Here is a 12,660-nt window from a genome sequence, read left to right on the forward strand (position 1 = left end):
CTTGTTAGTGTCTGACACTGACAGTGTACTAGCGGTGCCACCGCCTAGTCCGGCGGTCCCACCGTCGGACCTCTCTGGTGCTGGACGGTGCTACCGCCTAGTTAGGGCGGTGCCACCGCCTGGACTATTCCAGCTCACTAGTTGGGCTCCAAACTTGGCCCAAACCAGTTCAAACTCGGGCCCAATTGGCTCCTACTTGGGTTATAGGATTAACACCTAATCCTATCCCTAATTAATGTGCTAACTATAAATTTAAAGACATTTCTTAAGCTATTATAAAGTCCGCAAGTTAAGACCTGTTCCGGCGAGCTTCCGATGAACTTCCGGTAGTCTTCCGATAAACTCTCAGAAACCATTCTACGGACTCCCGGCAAGCTCCTAGACTTCACGATTTGATCTTGGCGAGTTCCGACGAGCTCCGCGAACTTCCAACGTACCTTTTGGTGAGCTTCCGAAAACCCTTCGGCAAGCTCCCTACTCATTCTCGGCTAGTTCTAACAACATTCCCGACAAACCTTCGGACTTCCGTCGGACTCTCGAACTCCCAACGAATCCTTCGCGCTTGACTCCGGCACTTTGTTTTGCTTTATGTCTTCATCGTTATCGTAGTTAATCCTGCACACACAAGCCAAAACTCTACTCTAATCTAGACAATTATTACAACGCGAATTGACATTCTGTTGCCCGGCACGTTATTGGTTGGCGCTTCATCTGATTCTTCAGCGCATCATCCTCTCTTGCAGTTTGTTGCCCAATTGGTGGTTGACCTCCGCAACCCCGATATCCTTGGCGCAATTCCGCTCTCCTTGGCCCGATGCCCGATGTCCGAAGCCTTTTGCCGTCCAATATCCTGACGTGATCTCCTCTAGCACAACGTCTATTCCTCCTGCGTCAACTGTCTAATCTTGATCGAGTATACCTGCATCACTCAAAATGCAGTTAAACATCTAAACACAATCAATTAGTTTCATCATCAAAATCCGAGATTCAACAGCGATGAGCAAAGGAGAGGAAAGATCGCGCTATGAAAGAGGGGTATTGTTGCGTCATCTACTATGTGGATCACCACTAGAGAGGAGGACATCTGACCTCCTTCATCCGAAGATTTGGATCTATGATTTCAGGGATATACGATCTCCCTAAATAAATAATCTCATATATATTTCATAGTTTTCAGTTTTACGATTTTTTTATGCACCAATCTTTACATAACGATTCTCATAATTTTTAAAATCTTTTAGAATCTAATTAGATAAAATTATTTTAAAATAAAATTTTATTTTATTTATTTTGATTTTAAAATTTTCTTATATATTACCAATTAATGAGGGAGAATGTTAGATTATGTTATTCTCTCTAATTTTATAAGATGTATTATATATCTAAGTGGATTCTGATTATGATTATTAACTAATAGAAAGGAAGTTCAATTATAATATGATTCGTTAGGAGATAACTTTAATGGAAGGACTCTCATAATTATCATCGTAGATCCTCTATTGTCTCCTATTAAAGGATAAGACCTCCTAAAGATGAAGAACTAATTATTGAGATTATAGATCTATTCTTAATATTTTTTTAATCCTTAATACATCGGTTATAATGATCTTGTGAATGATAGGTAATGATCTTGTGAATGATAGGTAGAGATGAGAAGGCGAATCTAGTTCTCCTTACAAATCGACATCAATGTAATTATCAGATCAAACGATGATACATCTATAGATCAAATAGAAGCTTTTTGAATGACATCACATGGTACATATTGTAAATTTAATTATCATTATTTGATTTCAGTTTATAATATTAAAATTTTTCGTATAATAATATTATAATAATATTTTTTATACTTACAAAATGATAATTTTCAATCATTAGAGTACCCTTAATATAACTCTCCCAAGTAGCTTATTCTAAATTATATTTAGAATTTTTTAACTATAATATAACGAAGGACAAGAAGTAAGGGTAACAACGAGGAAGATGACTGAAGGAAGAAAACAAATAAAAAGTAAACATAAAGAGAGGGGTAGTTGGAGGGAGAAGATGTAGAGTGATGCAAAAGAGGGACGAAGGGATAAAAGTGATTCCAATCAAATGAGAAGTAAAAGCGTGGACGTAGAGAGCGAGATGGGGGAGGAAGATTAGATGGAAAGAGAATAAGGATAGGGTGTTTTCTTTTTTTTATTGAATATTTTACTTTAAATTTTAATAATTATTTTTTATCGAATGGTGTCTCCCTTATTATTCTTAGACATTTTCTTAAAAATAATTTATCTTACTTAACTAAGTTACACTAGATCATAAAACATATTTTAAAAATCTTAATTTTAATAATTTATTATCATAATTTTTTAAAATAAAAATGATACTAATCATATTATAATTATGTCTTAAAAATTTTGTAAAAGTTTAAATTGGTTTAGTGAAAATTAATTATGTCGCTCTCTCGAAATTAAATAAAGTTACACTCAATAACAATATCGGTTCAAAAAAATCCTAAATTTCTATAATGAATCATGATAAAATTATAAAAAAAAGTACCAATCATCTTAAAATTATAGCATAATGGTTTAGTGAAAGTTTGAGTTGATTTAATAAAAGTTGGTCACGGTACATTCAAAATTGAACTAAATTACAATCAATCATAGAATTTATTCAAAAATATCTAATTTCAATAATTAATTACCATAAAATCTTATAAAATAAAAAAAATGGTGATAATAATCTTAGAACAAGGGCCAAGTAGTTTGTGACAGTTTAAATTAATTTAGGGAAAGTTAGCCAAAGTTACATTTGAAATTGAACTAAATTATATTTTTGATAATTAATTATCATAAATTATAAAGAAATAAAAAATACTAATCATCTTAAAATCATGCCTTAGTGATTGTATGAAACTTTGGATTGGTTTAGTAGAAGTTGATTGAGTTATACTCGAAATTGATTAAGTTACACTATATTAATTCAAAAAATATAAATTATAGTAATTAATTATTATAAAATATAAAATATAAAAAATTGATTAAGTTGCTTGGTGAAAGTTTTGGTTGGCTTAGTGAAAGTTGACCTAAATTATACTTCAAATTAAGCTGAATTATATTTGATCATGGAACCTATTCAAAAAAAATTATAATTTCAATTACCTATGATTCATGAACTTTTTATCATTTATAAAAAAAAAAGATGCCCCAGGGATAAAAAATAAATAGTTAGAACTTTTTAGTTAAATACTCTTTTTAATATTATTTAAATTCACGAAATTTATGTAAAGGGTAATTGAATAATTTTATTTATATAAAAAATAAGATAGGTTGACTTTATTGATCCATGTTGATTATCCAATAATTCCTTTTCTCAAAAAATCTATACAATAATTTTGTTACCGCTGGTCCGACCGCACCCATACTTTGGCAAAGATTTTTATATGTGAAGATGACGCCTCACTTTGATAATACATTTTCTATAACATGTAACATATGGTAGCTTCATAAACATAACTTTGAAATCTTCTTTAGGATACCTCTGTGCAGAATTTGCGTTGGAGATCTGACTCTTCCGTTCAGAAGAGTCTTCTGTGTCTGACACATAAGCCATACGGGCATGCCTCTCTCTCTCTCTCTCTCGGTCGCTCTCGCTCCACACGATCAAGCACGTTGCCTTAATTCGCTCTCGTCCTGTTGTCTTAGTTGTCCCTTAATTTGGCCTCTCCCACGACTCCGTCCGACGTCTGAGCTAAAACCTTGGCGTTTATGGGCAATTTTTAGAGCTTCGGGGACCGGAGATACCGGATTGCAGGCCCAGGTGTAGCTCCCGGACGCGCATGGTTGCCTACTTTGCCTCCATCCATATATCTAACAAAGAAGCAAGCGTTTCAAAAGGAGATCAGAGACAGAGCGGGGAAGGGAAAGAGGCGGACGCTAAGGGAGACGGTCTTTGCATCAAGGAAGGCTGTTCTCTCTGTTCTCTTTCCTCTTGCCCTTCATCATAGCCAGCCTTGACATCAACGTTTGATCGCCATTACTTCCAGTGTTTTGCTGTTTCAGGTTCGTTGCTTCTTTTCTTCCTTCCTAAGAAGCCTCTAATGGTCTCTACCTTTTTCATGATGAGATATATCTTGGTTTCTTTCCGATGAATGTGTTCTGTTTTTGCCTTGAAGGACAACTTCTGCGAAAGTCTCCGGTCAGATCTTGTTTGTGTATGCAACTTCCTGGCCATGGCCGCCGGAACCAACACAGGAGGGCAGGCGAAATCGTGCCGCTTCCTCTTCGTGTTGTGGTCTGCCGTCTCCGAATGGTCGTTGATCATCATCTTGCTGGTGAACGCCGTGCTAGCGTACGTCGCCACCAGAATCGCTCGATTCTGCATGTTGCCGGCCCCATGCTTGCTGTGCTCGAGGCTGGATCCCATTCTCGGGAACGAGAGAAGAGAGTTCTACAGGAACTTGTTCTGCCATGAACACAAGGTGGACATATCCTCGTTGGTCTACTGTCATGGCCACCGGAAGCTCGCCGATTTCCGGGAGATGTGTGAGGCTTGCCTCCTGTCGTCCGCCGCCACGGTCCGAATGCCCAAGACCATTTTTGGGGTGAATCTTGAAGATGGCTACGAGTCAAACAGTAAGATCCGTGGGGAGGATCTGGACGATGCTTCTCCGCTGAAGGAGGATCTCGAGCCAGGATCTTTGGGCGCGGGACTCTGTTCCTGTTGCTCTGAGCCATTTAGCCTTCGTAGAAAGCTTCAGGCGAAGAAGAAGAAGAAGAAGATCGGCGGTGGCCTTCCGGGTCGTCGAGTGCAGTTGAGGAAGAGACAAGACAAATCTTTGGACCCGACAGCCGTCGACTGCGATCTCCTGTCTCATGTTGGCTACAGCGAGCTAAAAATTACCTCCGATTCCGAGTCCGATGAGCGGTTCTCAGATGATGAGGATGACAATGATGATGATGGACATGGTCTGGTTCGCGTAGCCAAAGACATCAAGGAGGAGTCTGTGATGCGGCGAAGACTACGACCTGGCATGGCCAACATCAACCAGGGGTTAGCGACCACCGCGTTGGAGGACATGGTGCCCGAGAGACTGATCCATCCTAACCCTGTCGTTCCTCAGAACAAGCCTTTGAACGAAGGTGATTCACGGGACAAGTCATCGTTGATGTCCAGAGTCGGGCATGGCTTGGAGGAAGCCAATTGGAGCAGTGCCGATGTGAAGGCCAACCCCGTCGAATCGTCATCACCTGAACAACTTCCTCGAGAAGTAGCGACGACCGAAACCTGTAAGAAAAAGATCTCGTTTTCACCATGACAACTCTAAAAAAATATGCATCTCGTCGTGTCATCTAATGATGCCACTATTTCCTTCTCGTCTCCAGTGATCTATACCGAAAGAGGTGTTGTCGACTGTGTTCCCGGAAAGTTGTCTTCCTCCACCGGAATAACAACCCAAGTGGGTCCCATCGATCGCAACGACAGCCTGAAGAACGCATTCGCCAAGAAGGGAATCATGCTATCCCCGAGGTTCTCCGAAATAGTCGCAGGGAAGGCACAAGAAGATCTGAAACTGAGGCTGTCGCAGAAATCTTATCGGGTGCTCGATCTGCCATGGAGCGATATAACTACGAGTCCCAGAGTCCAGCTACAGGGGGAAGACCTCAAGTCATCAGATGTTTCCGGCTCGATCGGATTGCAGAACATAGCCAAGAGGCTCTACGTGGAGCGAAACAACTCCAGCTTGGAGAGCTTTGACGTGAATCTTCTCGGTGACATCGAAGGAGAGACTTCGGTGGATCGGCTCAAGCAGCAGATCGAGTTGGACAGGAAATCCTTGAGCGCGCTGTACAAAGAACTGGAGGAGGAACGAAACGCTTCAGCGGTCGCAGCAAACGAAGCGATGGCCATGATCAACAGGCTGCAGGAGGAGAAGGCGGCGATGCAGATGGAAGCTCTGCAGTACCTGCGCATGATGGAGGAGCAATCTGAATACGACCAAGAAGCGATCCAGAAGCTTAACGACCTGCTTACGGAGCGAGAGAAGGAATTACTGGATCTGGAGGCAGAGATCGAAAGCTACCGAAAGCGGCTCGGGGAGGCGCTGGAGGAGAAGGTCTCATGGGCGGAATCGAGAGAACTTGCTTCGGCCACCAGCACCCCTCGTCCCATCAGATCGCTAGCCCGCAGCAAGTCGGAGAAGACCGATTCACTTCCCCAAGAATATACCGAGTACGGCGTGAAGGACCTATTGCTGGGTTTTGAAGAGGAGAAGGCTCACATCGCCACATGCTTGAAGAGGTTGCAGAAGAAGTTCCATCTTCTATCAACCGGCAAAGCTAGTTGGGACGAGACCGCAGCTGAACCTGACAGAGCCATAGGAAATGGCGAGTACGGTGGCCACGATGGAAACTCATCCGAGAACGGATCGTCTCCATCCAGCGACAGGAAGATGCCATCGGAGAATGGTAATAGCGACATAAGTCATCTGCAGGACGAGGTGTCGGAGATGAACGAGAGGTTGAGGGAGCTCGACGAGGACAGAGAGTTCCTGGGACACGCTATCAGTGCGTTGCGATATGGAAGCGATGGAGTCCGACTGGTGAAGGAAATTGCAGGCCACCTAAAAGAACTACGAAGAATTCCCATAGCAGGGGAGGGAATGGCTGCTTAGCTTTCCACGTTGCTGTTGGTTGTTCGTCTTTACATGTAGTTTTGTGTGGGTTCTGCACTGGGGGGAAATCTTCAACCAAGCAGTGAAATGTTTGCTTGTGCATTGTTAGGCCTTTTATGTCAGATTGAACTGTTGTTGTCCTACTTTTCATGCAAATGTTGTTAGTAGCAAAAACATTTTGATCCTTCACTCGGTCTCTACAATAGATGTGTATGTGCTTCTCATATTTTGCATTGATGCTTGAGTTTTGCTACCAGCCATGAGATTTGCTTGATCGTGAGACGGACCAGTTTTTGGTTCTTACAATTTAAAGCACGTATCATTTCTAGAGGAGGATGTCATTAATTTGTTTGACCCACTAGCCGATCTATGCCACACAGAACTATATATACATGATCCTAACACCAGACCAATTACTCTAATGGTGTGTATCTTGGTCTCTTTCCTACGTATCGGAGATTTAATTTTTTTTTCCCAAAAATGTAAAATTGTATTACTCATCCAAGGAGAATAGGGTGTCCAAATTAGATGGTCAGTCCCTATACTAAACAAAACAAGAATTATGCACACGTTCCCAATTTGTAAGACAATGTGCAGGTTTGTTACCTTCCATGTATACATACATGTGCATACAAGAAGGAATTCTTCTTATCATACTATTATATGCAATCTATTGTAGGTTCGTGATTTGTTATAATCTACCATCACTATGTGGGTCTCATGCGCCTAAATACAAACTCCTAGAGATTTAGTTTTATTTTTCGTAGAGATTTAGTTAAACTACGAATTCCATACTCAATGTGCCTTGAAATCTTAGTTTTTTTTTTTCAAATGATATGTGATTAAAGCTAGAATCCTACTAAAAACTATCAAAATTTATACTATATAAGCTAAATTGATATTATCATCCTTTAAAAACAACGAGGTTTAGACATCATGCCTAAAGGATTATAGTTAGGGAGTGACAAAGTCGTAATGTCAAAGGATTTGGTCGATATACCAAAGGATAGGGTAATATGTTGGAGATTCGAACGACATGCTGAAAGAGTAGACAATATGTCAAATGCTTCAAAGATGCACCAAATTAGTGGTTGATGAGTCCGGGTTTTGGTTGAGGTAACTTTGAGCCAATTTGAATTGGTAGTAAGCTAAAGTAGAGCTCTTTTATCATGAAAGTCATTGAGTTTGAACTTTGACAGAATTTGAGTTATTAGAAGGCCAAAAGCATGACCAAACCTACCTAGGTTAGCAATGGTACTACTATCTATAATAGTGATAGTACCACCAAAGTTAAGTTTTGTGATGCCATGTCAAAAATTATAATGAGAGTACCATCCTAGTATAGTATTATGGTTTTGTGTCATTAATTATAGTAGTAGTATCACAAGAGTCTAGTATTATTGCTCCATATCAAAAATTATGATATACGTATGATAAGAGTCTAATATTCTGGCTATGTTTTAAAGATTACAAACGTAGTACCATCTAAAGTTAATAATAGTACCACTAGTACCTTAAAATATTGAGAATTTAAATTTTATCTTCATTTTATAAGATTTTTGGAGGTTATAAATATTTCATTCAGAATTGGTTGATAAAGCATCCATTCTTGAGTTTACGAAGAATTGTAGTTTTTTCTTTGAATATTGTTATACTAAATTATAAGAGAAGAGAAGTCATATGTAAAAGAGTGAGTATGAAGGTTCTTTCTGAAGTTTGAAAAAGAAAAAATATTATAAAAGGTTATTGATCTTCACCATTAGAAGTAACATTGATAGTAAAAGCTAGTGACTTTGAGGAAAGAGAAATCAGGAATGGATATAAGTCAATAAGATCAAACTATTATAAATCAATTTGTATTTCTTCTCTTACATGTGAATTTTAATTGTGATACTTATTATCATCCGCTTTATTGGTAACACTCATTGCACTTAATACTTGGTTAATTATATTTCTAATTCTATTTTCCTTAATCAAAGTTTAAAGTTAATTAAAAAGTACCGTAGCACTAATTCACCCTCTCTTAGTGCTATTAAAATCTCAACCATTGGTATTAGAGTTTGATTCTATTAAACAATGATTCTAATGATTCTATTAAAATCTCAACAAGTGAGTGTGATTCTCTTAGTTGGATCGACACTTAAGAGAGATTTAATGATTTTTTCGGATAATCAAGAGGGTCACTCCATCATGTGTCCTCTTATGTTCATAGAGACAAACTACACTTATTAAAAAATTAGAATAAGATTTTCTTACTATTTATATATTATGATTTGTGAAATATTATAAAGTTTGCTTTTTAAAAATTATTAAATAGATGGATGAATAGAATGATTTTCAAAAGAGAATATTTTCTTGAAATACTAAATCTATGAATGTCTTAATTTTTATTTTAGATAAAAATATATTTAATCGAGTTTCTACTTATAACACTATATGTGATATATAGCATATCCTTGAATTTACACATGAAGGAACTAATAGAGTAAAAAAAATCAAAAATTAATCTTTTGGTCATAATCATGAGTTATTTAAAAAAAAGCTAAGTAAGTCCATTAGTAACATGTACACCCATCTTACGGATATCATTGGATTAAAATCACTTGGCAAAAGTTATACTAATCTTGAATTTGTGAGCAAGATTTTAAACTTACTTCCCTAGAGTTGGGATCCAAAAATAATGACGATCTAAGAAACTAAAAATTTGAACAACCTTCTTTCTTTTTTTCTTAAATAACTCATAGGATCTCTAATAACCTATAAAATTATATAAAAACTCATGATAAAGAAAATAAAAACTAACAAAAGAAAAAGAAGAATATTACTCTTAAATGCAAAGAAGATTACTCAAGTGAAAGTTTAAATGATGATGAAGACATAACACTTTTTATAAAAAAATAAAAAAAAATCATGAGGAAAGATAAGATAAATCAAGCAAGAAGAGAATGTAATATTAAAAGTGAGAGTAATAAAGATGCTATTCTATACTATGACTACCAAAACGTACAGGTACTTTGAATAAATGTCTACCAAAAAGTTGGGACTTTAAGAATAAATGTCTACAATTGAAGAATAAGTCATCATTCCTAAAGAAAAAAAAGACACTTATAGTTGTATAGGATGAATTAAGTGAGCATGAGATGGAAGAGTTGTTGAATCTCGAATTTTGATGATGAAATCAATTGATAAGTATTTATGATTTAATCTACATTTTGAGTGATGTAGGATGCTTCGATCAGGGAGAGACAATTAAAGCGGAAGAATCATGTTGGGCCGGAGAAACATGTCAGAAGATTATACGTTGAGCCGGAGGATTGGTCGACGTATCGACAAAAGGCTTCAGGCCATGGTTTCGGGCATCAAGCCAAGAAGAGCAAATATTACCCCAAGGATATCGGAGTTGCGGAGGTCAACTAGCTGATTGAGCAATAGGCCGCAAGAGAGGATGATGCGCTAAAGAATCGGACGAAACGTCGATGGACCAATAACATATAGGACAATATGATTCATTCTTAGTAATAATTATCTAGATTGAAGTGTATTTTATATATGCAGGATTAACTATAATAGCAAGGCATAAAGCAGAATGAAGTCCCGGAGTCAAGAACGCGATTTTATTGGGAGTTCGAGAGTTTGTCAGAAATTCAGACGTTCGTCGGAAGTTCTGCTAGAATTGATCGAGAAGTTTAGGAGTTTACCAAAGAAGCTCATCAAAACTCGCCAAGAAGATCATCGTGAAGTCTAGGAGCTTGCTGGGAGTCCACTGGAACATTACCGAGAGTTTGTCGGAAGTTCGTTGGAAGATCGTCGGAAGCTCGCTGGAAGAAACTAGACTTACAGACTTGTTTAGCTTAGTAAATGTCTTAGAATTCATAGTTAGCACATAATTGGGATTGGAATTGGGCCAACCTAATTAGGGCCTAATTAGGCCCATGTTGAACTATGTTGGGCCCAATAAAAAAGCCCAAACAGTGACTCAAGAGGTGACACCGTCGTGGCATAATCTCCAAGACTGTTCAGGTGGTGGTACAACCCAGACACAGTCTCCGAGAGGCTGCAGGTGGTGGTACCGCCAGATTGAGCGGTGGTACCACTCAATGTAGTGTCAGTGTCAGACTGACACTGGCGGTGGTACCGCCCTGTCACGACCTTAGCTGGAATTGCCTAAGGCGTGAGGCACCCTTGCGGCCAAAGACGCGAACTTAGCTTGCGTCGCCTAAGTCGCGAGTCACCATTGTGGCAAAGACGCGAACTTAGCTTGCGTTGCCTAAGTCGCGCTTCGCCCTTGCGATATTGCTCCGCAAGGATCAGCCCACTTTGTAACCTCTCGCAGGTCCCGAAGGACCTGTAAAAGAGAAAGAGAGTTAGTTCGAAAGAACGAGCAACGGACAAGTCTCGAAGTCTCGCGAAAAGGGAAGCTTTACAAGCAATTCGACGAACACCTTGTGTGCACAAGAGAAAAGAGGGAGAGGGAGAAAAACAAGGCTTTCAAGGATGAACGAACAGCTGCAAGCCCACAAACAGCCGCTCACCTGGTCCCAGGCGCGAAGACAAGTTCCCGTAAAGGTCACGTGCGAACTTGCGAAAGAGATCTCAACGCCCGGTATATAACCGAAGCCCCATCCAGCCCTGTGCCACCCGGGGGGTTCCTGGGGTCTAAGATGGCTGACATTTTGGTGAGCGGAGGCAGTTCTCCGCTCACCTCCCGCGGCACGCGAAAACGGAGCTGTTTTGGGCTGTTTTAGGGTTATTTTGCTCGGTTCGGTGAGCGGTCGCTTTGTAACGCTGCAGCTTGTTCGAACTTACATATTTACAAGCAAAATGACCCAAAACCAAGAGAAAACATGCTGTCAAGCAGCTGTACATGCAGGTGTGAGCGACGAACGGTTCGTTGAACAGAGTTGTTGCGGGTGCGCGATGACCGTTCGTGACATTCTCCCCCACTTAAACTGTCGACGCCCTCGTCGACGCTTGTTGGTAGTTGTTGATGACTTCTTCTTCATGTCGCAGGGTGTCTTCGGGCTCCCAACTAGCTTCAATTTGGGGAAGCTTTCGCCACTTCACCAAGTACTCTGTTTGCTCAGCTCCGATGGGTAGCTTTATCTTGCGATCCGCCAAAATGGTTTCCACTCGCTTTTCGTAGGAGGCTGTGATGGGAGGTAGCCGAGTTGGAACACTTCGGGAAGCATCTTGCGGATCCAAGTGGTAGGCTTTTAGGTTGCTGGCGTGAAGGACGTTGTGAATTTTGAACCACGCCGGCAGTTGCAACTTGTAAGAGACGTTGCCTACCCTGCTGATAATTGGGAAGGGTCCTTCATACTTGTGCACCAATCCTTTGTGGACTCTGTTCCTAAAGAATTGGAGTGATGCTGGTTGGAGCTTTACTAACACCAAATCACCAACTTTGAACTCTTGCGGTCGCCTTCCCAAGTCTGCCCACTTCTTCATCCTTTTTGCCGCCTTCTCCAAGTAAGCCCGTGCAATATCGGCATTTCGGTGCCACTCTTTTGCGAAATGATAGGCTGATGGACTACTCCCAGTATACCCAATTGCCATGGTGTGCGAAGTCGACGGTTGTTGTCCTGTGATAATCTCGAATGGGCTCTTGTTGGATGCAGAGCTCCGCTGCAAGTTGTAGGAGAATTGGGCAATGTCCAACAGCTTCACCCAATCTCGTTAATTGGCACTCACGTAGTGCCGAAGATATTGCTCCAAGAGCGAATTTATTCTTTCAGTCTGGCCATCCGTCTGGGGGTGGAGGCTTGTAGAGAAGTATAACTTTGACCCCAACAACTTGAACAGCTCGGTCCAAAATCATCCCACGAACCGAGCATCTCGATCACTAATGATATTGTGCGGGACTCCCTAATACTTCACTATATACTTCATCATCAACTTGGCCGCCTCCTCTGCTGAACAGTGTAGGGGAGCAGCAATGAAAGTTGCATACTTTGAAAACCGATCGACCACCACGAGTATCGATCCGAGTCCCCCTATAGGTG

At 40.2% G+C, this 12,660-nt stretch overlaps 1 protein-coding gene across 1 annotated transcript; it reads left to right on the plus strand.

Annotated features, from left to right (window-relative positions):
- The first annotated feature begins 3,664 nt into the window (after window positions 1-3,664).
- Window positions 3,665-6,847, plus strand: LOC135678227 (myosin-binding protein 1-like). Its single transcript, XM_065190776.1, has 3 exons — window positions 3,665-4,046; window positions 4,160-5,273; window positions 5,370-6,847. Exons 2-3 carry the CDS (start codon window positions 4,217-4,219, stop codon window positions 6,656-6,658), a joined length of 2,346 nt encoding a protein of 781 aa, XP_065046848.1. The 5' UTR covers window positions 3,665-4,046; window positions 4,160-4,216; the 3' UTR covers window positions 6,659-6,847.
- Window positions 6,848-12,660: the final 5,813 nt, after the last annotated feature.

Source organism: Musa acuminata, chromosome BXJ1-1 (genome assembly GCF_036884655.1).
Source record: "Musa acuminata AAA Group cultivar baxijiao chromosome BXJ1-1, Cavendish_Baxijiao_AAA, whole genome shotgun sequence".
In the NCBI taxonomy this organism is placed as follows: domain Eukaryota; kingdom Viridiplantae; phylum Streptophyta; class Magnoliopsida; order Zingiberales; family Musaceae; genus Musa; species Musa acuminata.

What these genes read in the sequence shown, in the direction of transcription:
- LOC135678227 (XM_065190776.1), top strand. Translation starts at nt 4,217, where the DNA reads ATGGCCGCCGGAACCAACACAGGAGGGCAGGCGAAATCGTGCCGCTTC. An exon ending in AGTAGCGACGACCGAAACCT is followed by an intron (nt 5,274 to 5,369) that starts GTAAGAAAAAGA and finishes TCTCGTCTCCAG; the next exon opens with TGATCTATACCGAAAGAGGT.